Source organism: Natator depressus, chromosome 7 (genome assembly GCF_965152275.1).
Source record: "Natator depressus isolate rNatDep1 chromosome 7, rNatDep2.hap1, whole genome shotgun sequence".
Taxonomy (NCBI): Eukaryota; Metazoa; Chordata; order Testudines; family Cheloniidae; genus Natator; species Natator depressus.
Genome location: NC_134240.1, coordinates 74,919,545 through 74,932,969, shown reverse-complemented (window position 1 = coordinate 74,932,969; position 13,425 = coordinate 74,919,545). Strand labels below are relative to the sequence as shown.

The following is a 13,425-nucleotide window of genomic DNA, read 5'->3' as shown; positions in this document are numbered from 1 at the left end:
TTTCTTTGTCACATGAGATAACAAACAAACTCCAATCATAATGCACCCAGTCTTGGCAGTCACAGCTCTAGATCATACCCCATACCTCTCCTAGAAGTCTCTATTAAACTCAGAAACTGTGACTAACGTAAAGATAAAGAATACTATACTACAGATTATGTTTACTATGAAAAGCTTAACATTCAAGCCTTAAAACAAACTCACTAGTGATAGCTATAACTAATTGTAAAACTTGAAAACATTACGCAAAAAGTGGCTAAAGAGATTGTTATGATGTGGCTAGTTGAATCAGTTATTTCTTTTAAAAAAACCTAACCCATTTTATTCTCAGTGAGGTTTAACACAAATATGCCACTTGCAGAAATAATGATCAGTTACTAAACACCTTAACCAAATGTCTATTAATTACTTGAAATCCTCTTGTGTCACCGTATCAGAGTTCTGTATCGGTCCTAAGCCCCAATTGTCACTGTTATGAGACTAATATTGTTGTTCTTAGTATTACAAGACCACCTACAGGCCGCAGTCAGCCGCACTAGCGGCTCATTAACTTTGTACCTGTAAAAACAAAACAAATATCCCCCCCAATATGGTTAGCCTTGTTAAAGAAATAGTACTGCTAATTAGAACTGGCCAAAGCTCAGGGAGATTTGGTTTGCAAGGGATATTGTTATTCACAATATTGCTTTTGTTCTGATTTGGAAAAAAAAAAAGGCAAATTTCTGGTGAACCAGAGATCCCCAATAATTTTGTTTAAAGAACACTGAAATATGTTGTTCCTGAAACAAAATAGGAAATTAACATTCCTGTCAATTTCACTTAGCTGCTCCATAACAGTGAGCCTGACTGGGTTCTCAGGGTTGCTAGCCCTGAGAGTTCCAGCTCCAGACAGGGCTCTCCCAAGGATGCTGCTATGGAGCTTAGCAGCCCCAAGAATCCTTGCAGTAACCAGGGCTCCTGTTGTGGAGTAGAAAGTCTGCCACCTGCAGACTCCTGGCTCCAGGGGGTGGTAGGCTCCATGCCTCAGTGACGGGAGCTTGCCATCCCCCTGAGCTGCAAGGGAAGCCTGTCTATTTCTTGATGTGTAATGGATTCAGAACAAAACATTTTGGTCCAGCAAATTGGCATTTTCCAAAGAAACTGTTTCACTGGAAAATTTCTGACAGTTCTACTGCTAATGTAGTCCACAAAACTAAAGAATGTAGAACCTGCTAGGACGTAAGCAAGTGTCTCCAAGGTATCTGATCATCTCCTACTTCCAAGGAAACCTGCCCTAAAAAGATCATTTGGTCCACCCATATGCCGAGCAACCTCTCTCACTGGCTCCAGAAAAGCTGCTCACTTATCACACTAACAAAACGATGGGAAAAAAAAGAGGTGGTTGGACATTAATGGAAGAAAAGAACTGCTTATCTCAATTTCTGCCTTCTAATCGGTAACATCACCATCATAACCAATTTTAATTATGTCATTCCTATTGGCAACGCATCTTTTATCATGATAGTGTATAACACATTTATTAAGAAAATCAGATAGAAGACAACTACAATTCATAGAAACCATTTCATAAGACACACTGTCAGAAGATGAGTGCTCATCTCAATCAGTATTCTGTTATGTAAATAAATATTATTTCTTCTGCTCCAGTACAGAAAGTCATTTGCATTTGAATCATAAATACACAAGAACTGGTGGTATTTTCTTTTAGTTATTTGACATTTTTCATACAGATGTCACTGAAATATTTACCATGAGATATTGTCTGGCAAGACAGACTGACTCAATAGTGCCCTGGAGGTAGACAGTAGATTTCTTTTGTGGGTTACTGGGGTCAGGGAAGTGGATCTGAGCACCAGTTCTCTGCATGATATGTTTGATGTTACTGCCATTTCGACCCATCATAAAGAGATGATGCTGTGCTGCAATATCTAGCTGCGTGCTCACAGGGATTGCAGACGCCAGACTACCAGCCAGGTGTTCCAGAAGCATGGCTGTTCCTTCCTACAGACAAATAGGAGAAAATACCTTATAGAGAAACAACCAAAACTGCACAGCGGTGGATACAAAATAAGAATTTCATCAGATTACACTTGATTTAGACACCACACATTTCACATTCCAGAATAAGTAAGCAGCAACATACAAAGGATTTACTAATGTTAAAAAAAAAAAAAAGCAATTTACTATTCTGTTTGAAATCAAGTTAACCTGTAATTCAGAAAGAGTTGGACTGTACCTAACTTATCTTGAACTGCATCTGAACTCCACTGAACTCAAAGGAAGTTAGGTGCTTTGGAAAATCCCATTGGGTTCCTATCTGGATCTTTAGGCACCTAAATACCTTTAAAAATCTGGCCTTTAATGTCTTGGCCTCAAGTCCTGCCCCTGGTTCCACAAAGGAGGAACCTGTGCCCACATGCAGTCATACTGAAGTCAATAGGGGTATATCTGAACAAATCTAGTTGCAAGATTTGACCCTTGTTTAGGTCTATGAAGCCCTAATTGACTTGAAACCTACCTACTTGACACCACCTTCTCTCTCTGTGCCATACTGCCACAGCTGTCATCCACAGAAGTACTCAAGCTGGAGCTCCCTTGCTTTTAGCTTAAAAGTCTGTTAACAACATGTCCTGAGTGATTGGCCCCTTCCATGTCTTTTGAATTCACTGTTTCCCCCTTTGTCTGAAATAGCCCAAATTTGTTGGCCTTTAAGGTATATTGCAAGGCCACCTATTTAACCAGGCATTTGGGGAGGGCTCAGGTATGTGGGGGTTAGGATTTGGTTTGTTCATTGGTTTACATTTTTTGCTTACTTGCTGTTTCTGATGGTAGGTGAGATTGGCCCCTGCTCTGGTATAGCAGTTTTTAATTTTGGCTTGTGATATTAATCATTTCTCAGAGTGCCTAAAGCCTGAGTAAGGTCTCTGATATATTTAAAATTTAAACTGAAGTAAACATATAAAATTAGGTTTCAAAGTGAAAATGTTCTTCTGTACATACACAAATCCTATTTTATAAAAAAAACCAACACCCTAAAACATTTAAGATCAGTGCATCCAAATTGTTAAAAGCTATAATAATAAATGCCTTCCTGATCAACCAGGGTATTGCAACAAGGCACCATTTAAGCAACTAAGTTTTTACATATTTAGGATATCTGGAATAACTTTCGTGAAATGTATTACCTTCACAGCACTAGTATTATTCTGTGATCCTCTGACAATGACAGTAGCACCGTACATTCGAGAACGTTGTTTAAAGGAAACTGAAATGTTATAAGTCTGTGATATATGCTGAATTGTGGGAGAATTAGGATCTGGGATGGGTTGGAGAATTCCAGCTATGGGTAATTCAAACATAAGTACCAAAGGAAGCAGCTCCTAGAGTGAGATTGAGGGAAAAAAAAACCACAGCATGTATTCGAAGCACAATCACATTTACTCAGCCTACCACAACTTTAATAAAAATTTAGAATTTTCTGTCACTCCGCTGTGATAACATTTAGAATATCTACAATCTCCCTGAGCTTTCTTTACAGAAACCTAAGTTTGGTGACATCATCCAAGGCAAGTTGTTTGCTATCAGAAACAAATAGAAAAAATTCATTACCTTGTTGGGGAAAAAGTGTGAATGTCATACTTTGTTAGAAAAATTGCAAAAAAGCCACAGTTTTTTTTTTTTTGCAACGAAAGAAAGTTAAAAAAAAACAAAAACAAAAAAACCCCATGGCATTCCCACACTATTCTATACTTACATACATATATTGAGCTACATTTGTGAAAATTCATGCAGGGATCTTGCTCCATAGTGGGATGGCTGGGGTTAGAAAAACAATGACTTTTTATGGAAAAGTCCTATAAGTTGTGGTTTCTGTCACAACCATCATAGCCATCAAACATACAGCCTTAATGTATGTATAAGTATAGAACATTAAAATGTCCATAATGTGTCATATGGTTCAAAATACAGTTGTGTGAGATACATATAAAATCAAAAGAGATTGAGTGTTATGATGGGGGAAATGAGTGCAGAATGCGATTGGTGGGGATGGATTTATTTTGCTACAGTCCATCACATTAGCTTTTTCTATTGCATATAACAGTTAAAATTCAATCAAAGGCAACTAAATTACCTCTGCAGAGGGAGAATTTACTACATAATTCTTAGTAAAAGGACTGCAAGATCAAATCTGGTTTATATAGCTGACACTAAATTCAGGCTTTAAATCAGTTTAGGTAACATAAGGTGACTAAATGAGAGTCACTTCAGTGTTTTGTAGTTTGTCCACATGAATGCTAACATTCTTAATATATTTGTAACACATGTGTACACACAACTCATGAGCCCTTTATGCTTATTTTGTTTTATTATTTAAGAACTGCTAATTAAAAAAACCAAACAAACGAATGTTCATCGTGAATATTGCTGACATTTTCTTGCAATTTTGGGTTTTATGATATGATCTGCATAGGGATCACAACACAGAGCCAGTCAATCCTAGAATACTCAGAACTGAACTATCATTTCCCACTCCTATCCCTCAACTTCTTCTATCTCCAGTGTCTTTGAGATGCGAGTTACGGAAATACAAAGTTACCCGTATTCTAACTCTGGCAGACTCCACTCCAGCTGGCTGTCCTGCAATAGACACCTGAAAAAGTCAGAACACAGACAACACAGCATCAAGTTTTCATATAAAGTATCTGAAAAATTCTCCAAATATTTGTTATTTTTGATATGTATTGTACTTCTGTTGGTGTCTAAGGCATTTTTTAAAACAGTAGTTGAAAACTGAATCCCTCCAGTAAAGGGTTACTTTTGTATACTGATTTTTATGCTACAAAACTCTTACAACATACTGAAAACTTCGAACAAATACTGGAAGAAACTATAATCAAAATTCAACATAGCCATAGACTTTTAAAAGACCTAAAAGTCGCAATATTACAACAAAAAAACTTCAAAAACAGACTCCAATGAGAGACTGCTGAATTGGAATTAATTTGCAAACTGGACACCATTAAATTAGGCTTGAATAAAGACTGGGAGTATATGGGTCATTACACAAAGTAAAACTATTTCCCCATGTTTATTTTTCCCCCCTACTGTTCCTCACATGTTCTTGTCAACTGCTGGAAATGGCCCATCTTGATCATCACTACAAAAGGGTTCTTCCCCGCCCCCCCACCGGTAGTAGCTCACCTTAACTGATCACTCTTGTTATAGTGTGTATGGTAACACCCATTGTTTCATGTTCTCTGTGTGTGTGTTTGTGTTTGTACTATATTTTCCACTGCATGCCTCCGATGAAGTGGGTTTTAGCCCACGAAAGCTTATGCTCAAATAAATTTGTTAGTCTCTAAGGTGCCACAAGTACTTCTCGTTCTGCAACTGTATATTAGTCCTTAAGGTTGATACTGAACATGTAATATATATTTTTTTTAAATGACATCCTAAGTTGCCACTGGGAGTTTTATTGAACATGCCACTTAAAAAAAAGCCAGAATAAATTATTAGTATGCTACAGTGACAGACTGAAAAGTAAAAATGATCTTTAAATTTGGTATTATAGAACAGCAAGATTCTTTTTGATGTATTATAATTCAACAATCAACCTTCACTCTAATAACCACTATAAAGTTGAACTGCTTTCATCAGGTGTTTTCATTTTTGTTAGACATCTACGAACTTTAGTTTCTAAATAACTTTTAACATGCCAAAAACACCTAGAAATTTTAAAAATAAACAAACATTAGTAATCCAGATGCCCTGCTTCTCTACCACTTTCTTATACTGAATGATTGTCCTCTGAATATTTGAAAGAATTTGATAAACACATACTAATTGTCCCTATCTATTCATAAAGGAGAACCTTTTGCAAAAACAGATTTTCTTTCAGTCCACCTAGAATAATCCACTGATTTCCACATCCGATTTAGATATGAAGAGTTAATTTCCATAACCATCAATGTATGCAAGCCAGGCAAAAAATAATTAAAACAAAAATAATTATATAATACCTTAAAATGGAATAAGCAGCTTATATTAATAAGCATATATACTCAGACTTTAAGGCCAGAATGGGACCATCATGATCATCTACTACTTTGCCTTGTCCCCTCAATCAGAGTCAGTGACTCTTGTTCTTCATCTCTGTAACAGAGTGCAGCTGCCCTCCTGGCTCCTGCCTCTGCTAGGCCCAGATAAAGTCACTCTGAGACCCTTGGGTTCTGAAACCACTGGTGCTTTTATTTACAAGTTTGTCTCCTACCACCTTCTCACTATACATCTCTGGGTTCCTTGTCTGAACCCAGGAGGGAAGGGCTTTCTCCCTGCCAGCACTCCCTCGCTCTCCTCCATCCCACCACCCAGCTTCCTTCTTTCCAGCCTCTTATATAGCCCTGGGCTAAATTGGGCTGGCAGCTGGCCCTCATTCCCCAATTAGGGCAGGTTCTTACCAGCCAGCTCCTCTTTATTCACCTAAATGGGGCTGGCATGGCAGGGGGCTGATTCTGCAGTCTTTCTAATCAGCACCCGATCACAGTCTCCAAGCATTCTTGTCAAGCGCATCTTCCAAGCTGACATCGACCTTCTTCATCATCCCAAACCATCCTTTTCCGTGTCTCTCTCATGGTCTTTGTACTGTGACGACTAGCTATTGTACTTTCTGTTCAACTTATCCCTTATCTCACACCATCCAGCCATCTCAGTAGATACTCCCTCAGCTTTCCTGTGATGAGGGCTTCTCGTATCATAGCTTGTACCACTTCATTGCATAGTCTATCAGCTCTTGTCTTACCCTGAATCCATCTGAACATTCTCATTTTGGCAGTGGAAGAGGTTGTTCTTCTCTTCCTGATTGGCTAGCATTTTGACTCAAATGTCACAGAGGGCCTAATCATGATCTTACACACTTTGGTCTTTAGTTTATTTGGCATATTCTTATAGCAGAAAATTCCTGTCTACTCCCTTCATTTACACCACATGCTCTTCACGTGGCTCTGTAACAGAGCGCTGAAGCCTAACAGATGGGACAGCACTCTGATCACTGTGGCCTCAATTAGTTCCCTCCGGTTACGGCTGACTGAGGAAATAGGAAGTAATTAGTTAATCAGATAGGAAGGCTGGATGAGTTAAGGAACTAATTGGCTCATCAGATGACTAGCTTGATAAAAGGCAGGAAGGAAGTGTTGGGAAGTAAGGGGCAGGGAGGGAGAACAGGGCTAGCTGGCTGTGCCCAGTCTGAAGGAGATCCGAAGGAAGGGAGATCTCTTTTCCTCCCATGGCACTGATGAACAAAGCTGAAGGAAATTAGGTCATAAGTATTAGATCTGTTTTATTGCACTGTACAGGAGTTGCTGAAGGGGACCTGAATAAATTATACAAAGAGGACACACAAGAAGAGAGTCTGAGTGGTTTCTGTGGTGACCAAGGATGAGGAAGAATCTATGCCTCATTACAAGCTCCTAATCTCTGCATGCACATTCCCATCATGGCTCAACAACGAACTGAGGCATCTAAACTGTTGAACAGATTAACTCTATACCACCTAATTTTACTGGCTTCTCATTGTCCCTCTCAAATGAAGCATCACATATTCTGTCTTTTGTTGGCTGATTCGTAAGCCATTTTCGTCTAATGCAGCCCTTCAGGGGCCTCCTTCTAAACCTCTTTCCAGTGTGTTATCTTCATGGGACAACATGCTATCAGCAAAAAGCAGGCTTCGTGGAGCCTCTCTCCTAATCTCCTACATTAAGGTGCCAATTCTAATCACAAACATGAATAGTAATCCTTGATGTAGACCTACTCTCCCAGAGAATGACTCACTGTAACCACAGTTGCTTCTCACTGCTGTTCTGCTACCCTCATACCTGTCCATGATAGTCTGAAGATGCGTCTCCAACAGATTGTCTGACTGCAGGCACCACCATAACAATTCTCTAGAAATATATACTGTAAAAATATAAATAAAATATGAAATACTTACTTGGTTGCTCTTTTCTGCTTGGTTATTCCTATTTGAGTCTGGAAAATGGATGTGACATCCTGTTTCTTCCATCACTTTTTTAATGTTATTGCCGCCTTTGCCAATCACATGAGAATGTTCTGTATGTGAAACATCCATCTTCAGGGTGACTCGATTACTCTAGAGGCCAAAACATCTATTTATTATTGGATTTTTCAGTGTGGAATAGTTTAACATCACTATTTTGCAGGAAATTACATGTATACAACTATATTATAGACAGTTAGGTCACCAGAATATTTTGACAATGGCTTATTGTCGACTGAATTAAGACTTGTTTAATACTGGAACTTTATAGTTAATTGCTAAACCATTAATATTTTCTTTTCTTCCTGATAAGGAAATTAGTGTGGACCCAAATACATTAGACTCCTATAATACCTGTTTCACAAATGGCAAAACACTTTTAAAGAAAGGTGGATGAGAGTTGCACTAGACTAAGAAACATCAACAGAAGTATTGATGCGTGTCAGTTTACTCAAGGTAAGATGTACTTTTTAGTTTTCAAACTTCCAGATTAAGAGTTAGAAAAATGGTGTTTTAATTCTCTTAAATTAAAATCTAGCTTTCAGATTTCAGGATTCTTATTATATGGTTCTTTTTTGGTTGAGTCTATAATTCTGCCATTTAAAATAAGGCATAAAGTAGTCTGATGCAAATAATTTTTTAAAGTCTAAATGCAAAGACAGCTCTCATTCTCAAGTAAGCAAAGTGGTTTAATGAAATAGTATGTTTTACTCTGAAGACCTCTGGTGAACTCTAGGTCACCAGACATCTAGACAGAAATGACTGCCACCGCACAGGAGAAGCCCATAATTAGAACAGTACAAGTCTGGTGGTGGGGGAGGGGAGATTTAAGAAGTAGCTGGCCTCATACAGTATCTAGCTCCAGTTCATGTGGCTCAGACTATTAAAACTAACATTTTAAAAATAGAATATAACACAATAATAAATTCATGGTTTTTAAAAAGTGTTTAAAACAAGAATTGTTTTCTGGCACTTTCTGTGCAGCTGGACCACTGTAAAACGTATATATTGGGGGGTATCAGGGTTATCCATTTGGCCTGGGAAGCATAAAAGAGGAAGACAAACTGGAGGTAGGGGGAAATCTGAGGAGTACAAGGTTCATTCCACAGCAGTTTAAAGTCTACTAGGTGTTCAGTGAACTAAAATCAATCCTTTGCCACAAACTCACATGCAGTATACTGTGCTATAGAAAGGTGGTATGTGCTAACAAATTACCTATGTGAAACAGCTAGACACACTCTTATTGGCCAATTCTCAAAGGGAGTATTTCCCAACTTCTTTTTTTGCTCAAAATATCAGAACAGCTATTTCTGATGCAACTGGTTGGAAATTGTAACTTACACACACACAATTCTCCCTCCCCAGGCAAAATGGGGAACTCCTTGTCTTCCAGGTGGGTCCCCACCTCCTGCTTCCCTGCTATATGGAAGAATGAGTGTGTGCGAGCATGTAAAGCTGAGTTAATGGATTTGAGGTGTGGTCTTGAGATCAGCAGTCTCTCTCAAGCTACTATGTGTATGTCTTTCTCATACTCCCACCAGACCCTGGCCTTCTATCCCACACTCTGACCAGCTAACGTGAATCTTTCTCCTGACCTTGGCATGTGGTTCCCTGCTTGTCTCCCATCATGACCATACACAGTTCAACACTCGAGCCCATATCTCATGGAAACCACTTTTAATAATTGAAATAATTTCAACACAAGGCCTTACCCAAAACTAATCAAAGGCACCAGGTGCTGATGAGACCATCAAACTATACTAAAAATGGAGTTTCTGAGTCAAGTCATTTGAGAGTTATGACAGACAAACATAAAAAGGTAGGAAAGTGTTCAAATAATGAGATCACCTCATGCTTTGAACCCTCACTTCTCCCAAGTACATCTTCATATTTGCTTCATGCCATTGGTGTTGAGACTCAAGAAGAAGGTGACCCACTTAAAAGTCACCATGGCTCAAAATGAGTGCCAATTCTAATAGGTACAATATAACGAAATTTTCAACTCTATGATGAGCATCCAGCCTTTATATTTAGCTTTCATAAACCTGTTTGGACTCGCTTTAAAATGGACAGAGGTAAGATAATGATCTCCATTGGACTTGTAATTTTAAACAGGATACACAATTCTCTCCAGTATACTTGTGGTCACAGACTTGGGCCTAAAAGTCCCCAAATACCTATCTATTTCCTGGACCATCATGGAATCTTAAGCCCTACAGCATGTTTTCAGTACAGAAAAGTCTTTGAAAAGATTTGCGGATAAGATTATCTCCATAAAATTAAAAATTACCCTACGAAATGAAAAGTTCTCAATCAGTTTGAGGTCAAGGCTTAACTCAACAGCCTATGTCCCACTACTAGGTTTGAAACGCTAGCAGCAGCACTGAGGATAAGGGAGAAAGAGGGGATTTAGACAAAGATGTCAAAACTGTCTTGCTGAATCTGTGCATTTTGAACCTGAATAATAAACTGACTCTTCTTTTTGGACTCAGTGAGATTAGTTTAGCTTTTTCTTTTGAGCATTACCTTGCATTTTTAATATCAATTCCACTTTCGAAATAACATTTTAGTTCTCAGTTTGTTTTTCTGTTATATTAGTGTTTGTCCTACACCTAAGCATTTACATATAGAATGCTTAGATCACCAGAACATCTAAGTGCAGAGAGAATGACTTGTCAATTTATAATTTTGTCAAACACTTGATCTGTGAACATAAGAGACTCCCCCAGCCACTTATTTAGTAAGCCTCATTGTAGTCAAATTTCTGACACTCAACATTTCATTTCTGAAATATAACATTAGGAAAACACACCATGCGTTCCACAATTCTCTACTACAAAATTGGCCACACAATCTACTACTTGAAGTGGAGTTTGACTGCATTTTTTTAAAAGAGAAAACTCAGTTCAAGTTTTTAGCCAATATGATAAGGAAAATCTCCCCCCAAATGTGAATGGAATGGAACCAGAAACAGTGTAGTCTTCTTAAGTCTGCACAAAACTGAAAAACAGTTTCAAACAGAAGTGTATTGAATTCAGTATCAATACATACACACACACACACACACACACACACACACCCACCCCCCCTGCCCAAGGGACACTTTACTAATCATATTATTCATTTTAATGTACAATTTTAATAAAAGCATCTGCTTTTAAATTTACTGTAAGTTGCTGCAGAATTCAGCGTCACTATGGCATGGAAATAGGGGCCTGCGCACAGGATTTCGGCCCAGGACTCAATTTTTAAACTAATTTTCTTCTTACTTTTGTGTCCAAGACAGACATGATCTTCTCCTTAGCTTCTTTAACATTTTCTTTTTTTCCAGAGACTTTAATATGGGGATCTAAATAAAGAGAAAAAAAGATCAACAAACAAGGGACATGGGGAAAAATCTATCCAAATACTTACTCTTTCACAATCAAGCATTAAACAAATAACCTACTTTTAAATTTAAAAAAAGCTTTTCATTGTTCCTTTTAAAAAGGAACAGCTACTTTAGATATGTTAAACTTTAGAGGTGAACTAGAGTACCACACTCTTTTGGCATTGGCTAAATTACTCCAGCATGTTAATAATCAATTCATTCACTCTTCCCACATGTTTTATTGTGCTCCGTAATATCATAGTAACAAACTCGGTTTTAAAAAAATGCAAAATTACATATTACTACTGTGATATTACAAAGCAATCTACTGCAGTGTAGACATGTAACAAAACTGTACCAAAAACTTCTCTTGCTGAATGATAGTAATGGGCAACCCATAGCCATTTGATGTCACAGTGTTTTTTTTAATACGCCAGTTTATGCTTCTTCCACACAGAACCTAATCTGTGGATGCTTACCAACTCTTAATTATGCAATTAACGTAGTTATTAGATCTCTATTCTGTTGTTGTCAGTCATTACACCTAATCGCAAAGCATTGGAATGGACATAAAAAGCTCCTTCCCTTGGACCATTAGTAACAATTCATGCATGAACAAAATATATTTTACACATTTAGGAGGCATTCAATACTGAGCATCACCTTACTGAAGTTTTTGCTTAATCAGACCTAAAGTACTGGATGTAAAAACTTAGGTATTGACCATAAGAGTTTTTAAATCATCAATGAAATATGAGATGATGATGTATCCCCAAAGAGTTATCAAGCAGAGTACAATGACAAACAAAACCAGGGGGTTAAATTCTGAAACTCTTAATCAGTCAAAATGGTCATTGGAGAATCTGGCTCATGGAAGTTAAACAGGACTTGGAACTAACCCCAGTGTCCATTAACTGAAAAGGACACCTTAAGTAGAAGAGCAGCACCATCTGGTGTCTGGAAATGTGAACTACCATAATCCAATATTCCCTAACAGAAATGGGCCCAAACCAAACCACCCTGAATTTTCAGGTGTTGGATCTGGATTTTGTAGTTTGGATCCGGTCTTGTCTCTTTTCTCCTAAAAATGAGACTATGCCTATTCACAGTGTAGTGTGGCCCTTTCCCCCACAGTGGAATTTGCACTTGCTCAAGGAACTTCTAAATCCACTGTTGCACAATGCATACGAATGTGATTACACCTGGTACTGCATTTTAACAAAAGCCATCCAACATTTTGTAATATGTATGGGCATTCAAATTTTCAGTGGAAGAGGGGAAACAAACAGAATAAACCTACCTTTCTTCTATCACCAGACATTTAAAACAGTCAATCATAACATCCTTTATTTTCAACTGAGTACAAAAGGTTTACAACTCAAAAGAGAGAATTTGCAATGCTTGGATACTGTTATGTTCCAAAACAAGAGAGAGCAGGTTTTATCTCAACAAGTTTTGAAAAAGTTCAACTGAGGAGAAAGGAACGCTGGAGGCATAGATAATTTGCTGCCAAATTGCACAGAAATCACAAAAATGCAACATTTTGAGTTCTAATCAGACCTAAACAGGCATAGTTTTGTTTTTTAATGGAAAACAGTCACAAAAATGTGGTGTGCACTCGTGGCATTTACAGAAGCTCAGAAATCCTGCTGTTCTAAACTTTCCACAACGGTGGTACTGAGCACCTCACCAATTTTTTAAAGGGCATTTTCTTTATTTTTTTCTCTTGTTTTATGTTCGGCATAACCAAAGTGGTTCAAATATATTTTAGCTCAAAATGTTTGAAAAAGCTGCTACAAGCAATGATTCTTAGAAGCAGAGATCCCAGCACATTATGAATGCTACAAGTATCCGCTTAGAGATGACATAAAAGGATACTTGTATTTTACTGAAAAGTGGATAAATAATTTTTAACAATGTATTTCAACACACTTCTGATCAATGACAGAAGGTACCTGAGGTCACCATCTTGGTATCTCCTGAAACCTTGTGAAACCCAAAT

The 13,425-nt window shown here is 37.9% G+C and overlaps 1 protein-coding gene across 2 annotated transcripts in view; it reads right to left on the bottom strand.

Moving 5' to 3' along the window:
* Window positions 1–13,425, bottom strand: part of BICC1 (BicC family RNA binding protein 1) — a 220,589-nt gene that overhangs the window by 34,643 nt on the left and 172,521 nt on the right. The window contains exons 4-8 of one of the 2 annotated variants that reach the window (XM_074958792.1): window positions 11,323–11,402; window positions 7,988–8,146; window positions 4,598–4,651; window positions 3,186–3,380; window positions 1,750–2,001 (exon numbers count right to left, since the gene is read on the bottom strand). In XM_074958792.1, coding sequence (XP_074814893.1) covers window positions 1,750–2,001; window positions 3,186–3,380; window positions 4,598–4,651; window positions 7,988–8,146; window positions 11,323–11,402 — 740 coding nt within the window. Of the gene's footprint in view, window positions 1–1,749; window positions 2,002–3,185; window positions 3,381–4,597; window positions 4,652–7,987; window positions 8,147–11,322; window positions 11,405–13,425 lie in introns of both variants that reach the window. The other variant, XM_074958793.1, reaches the window with a different exon arrangement.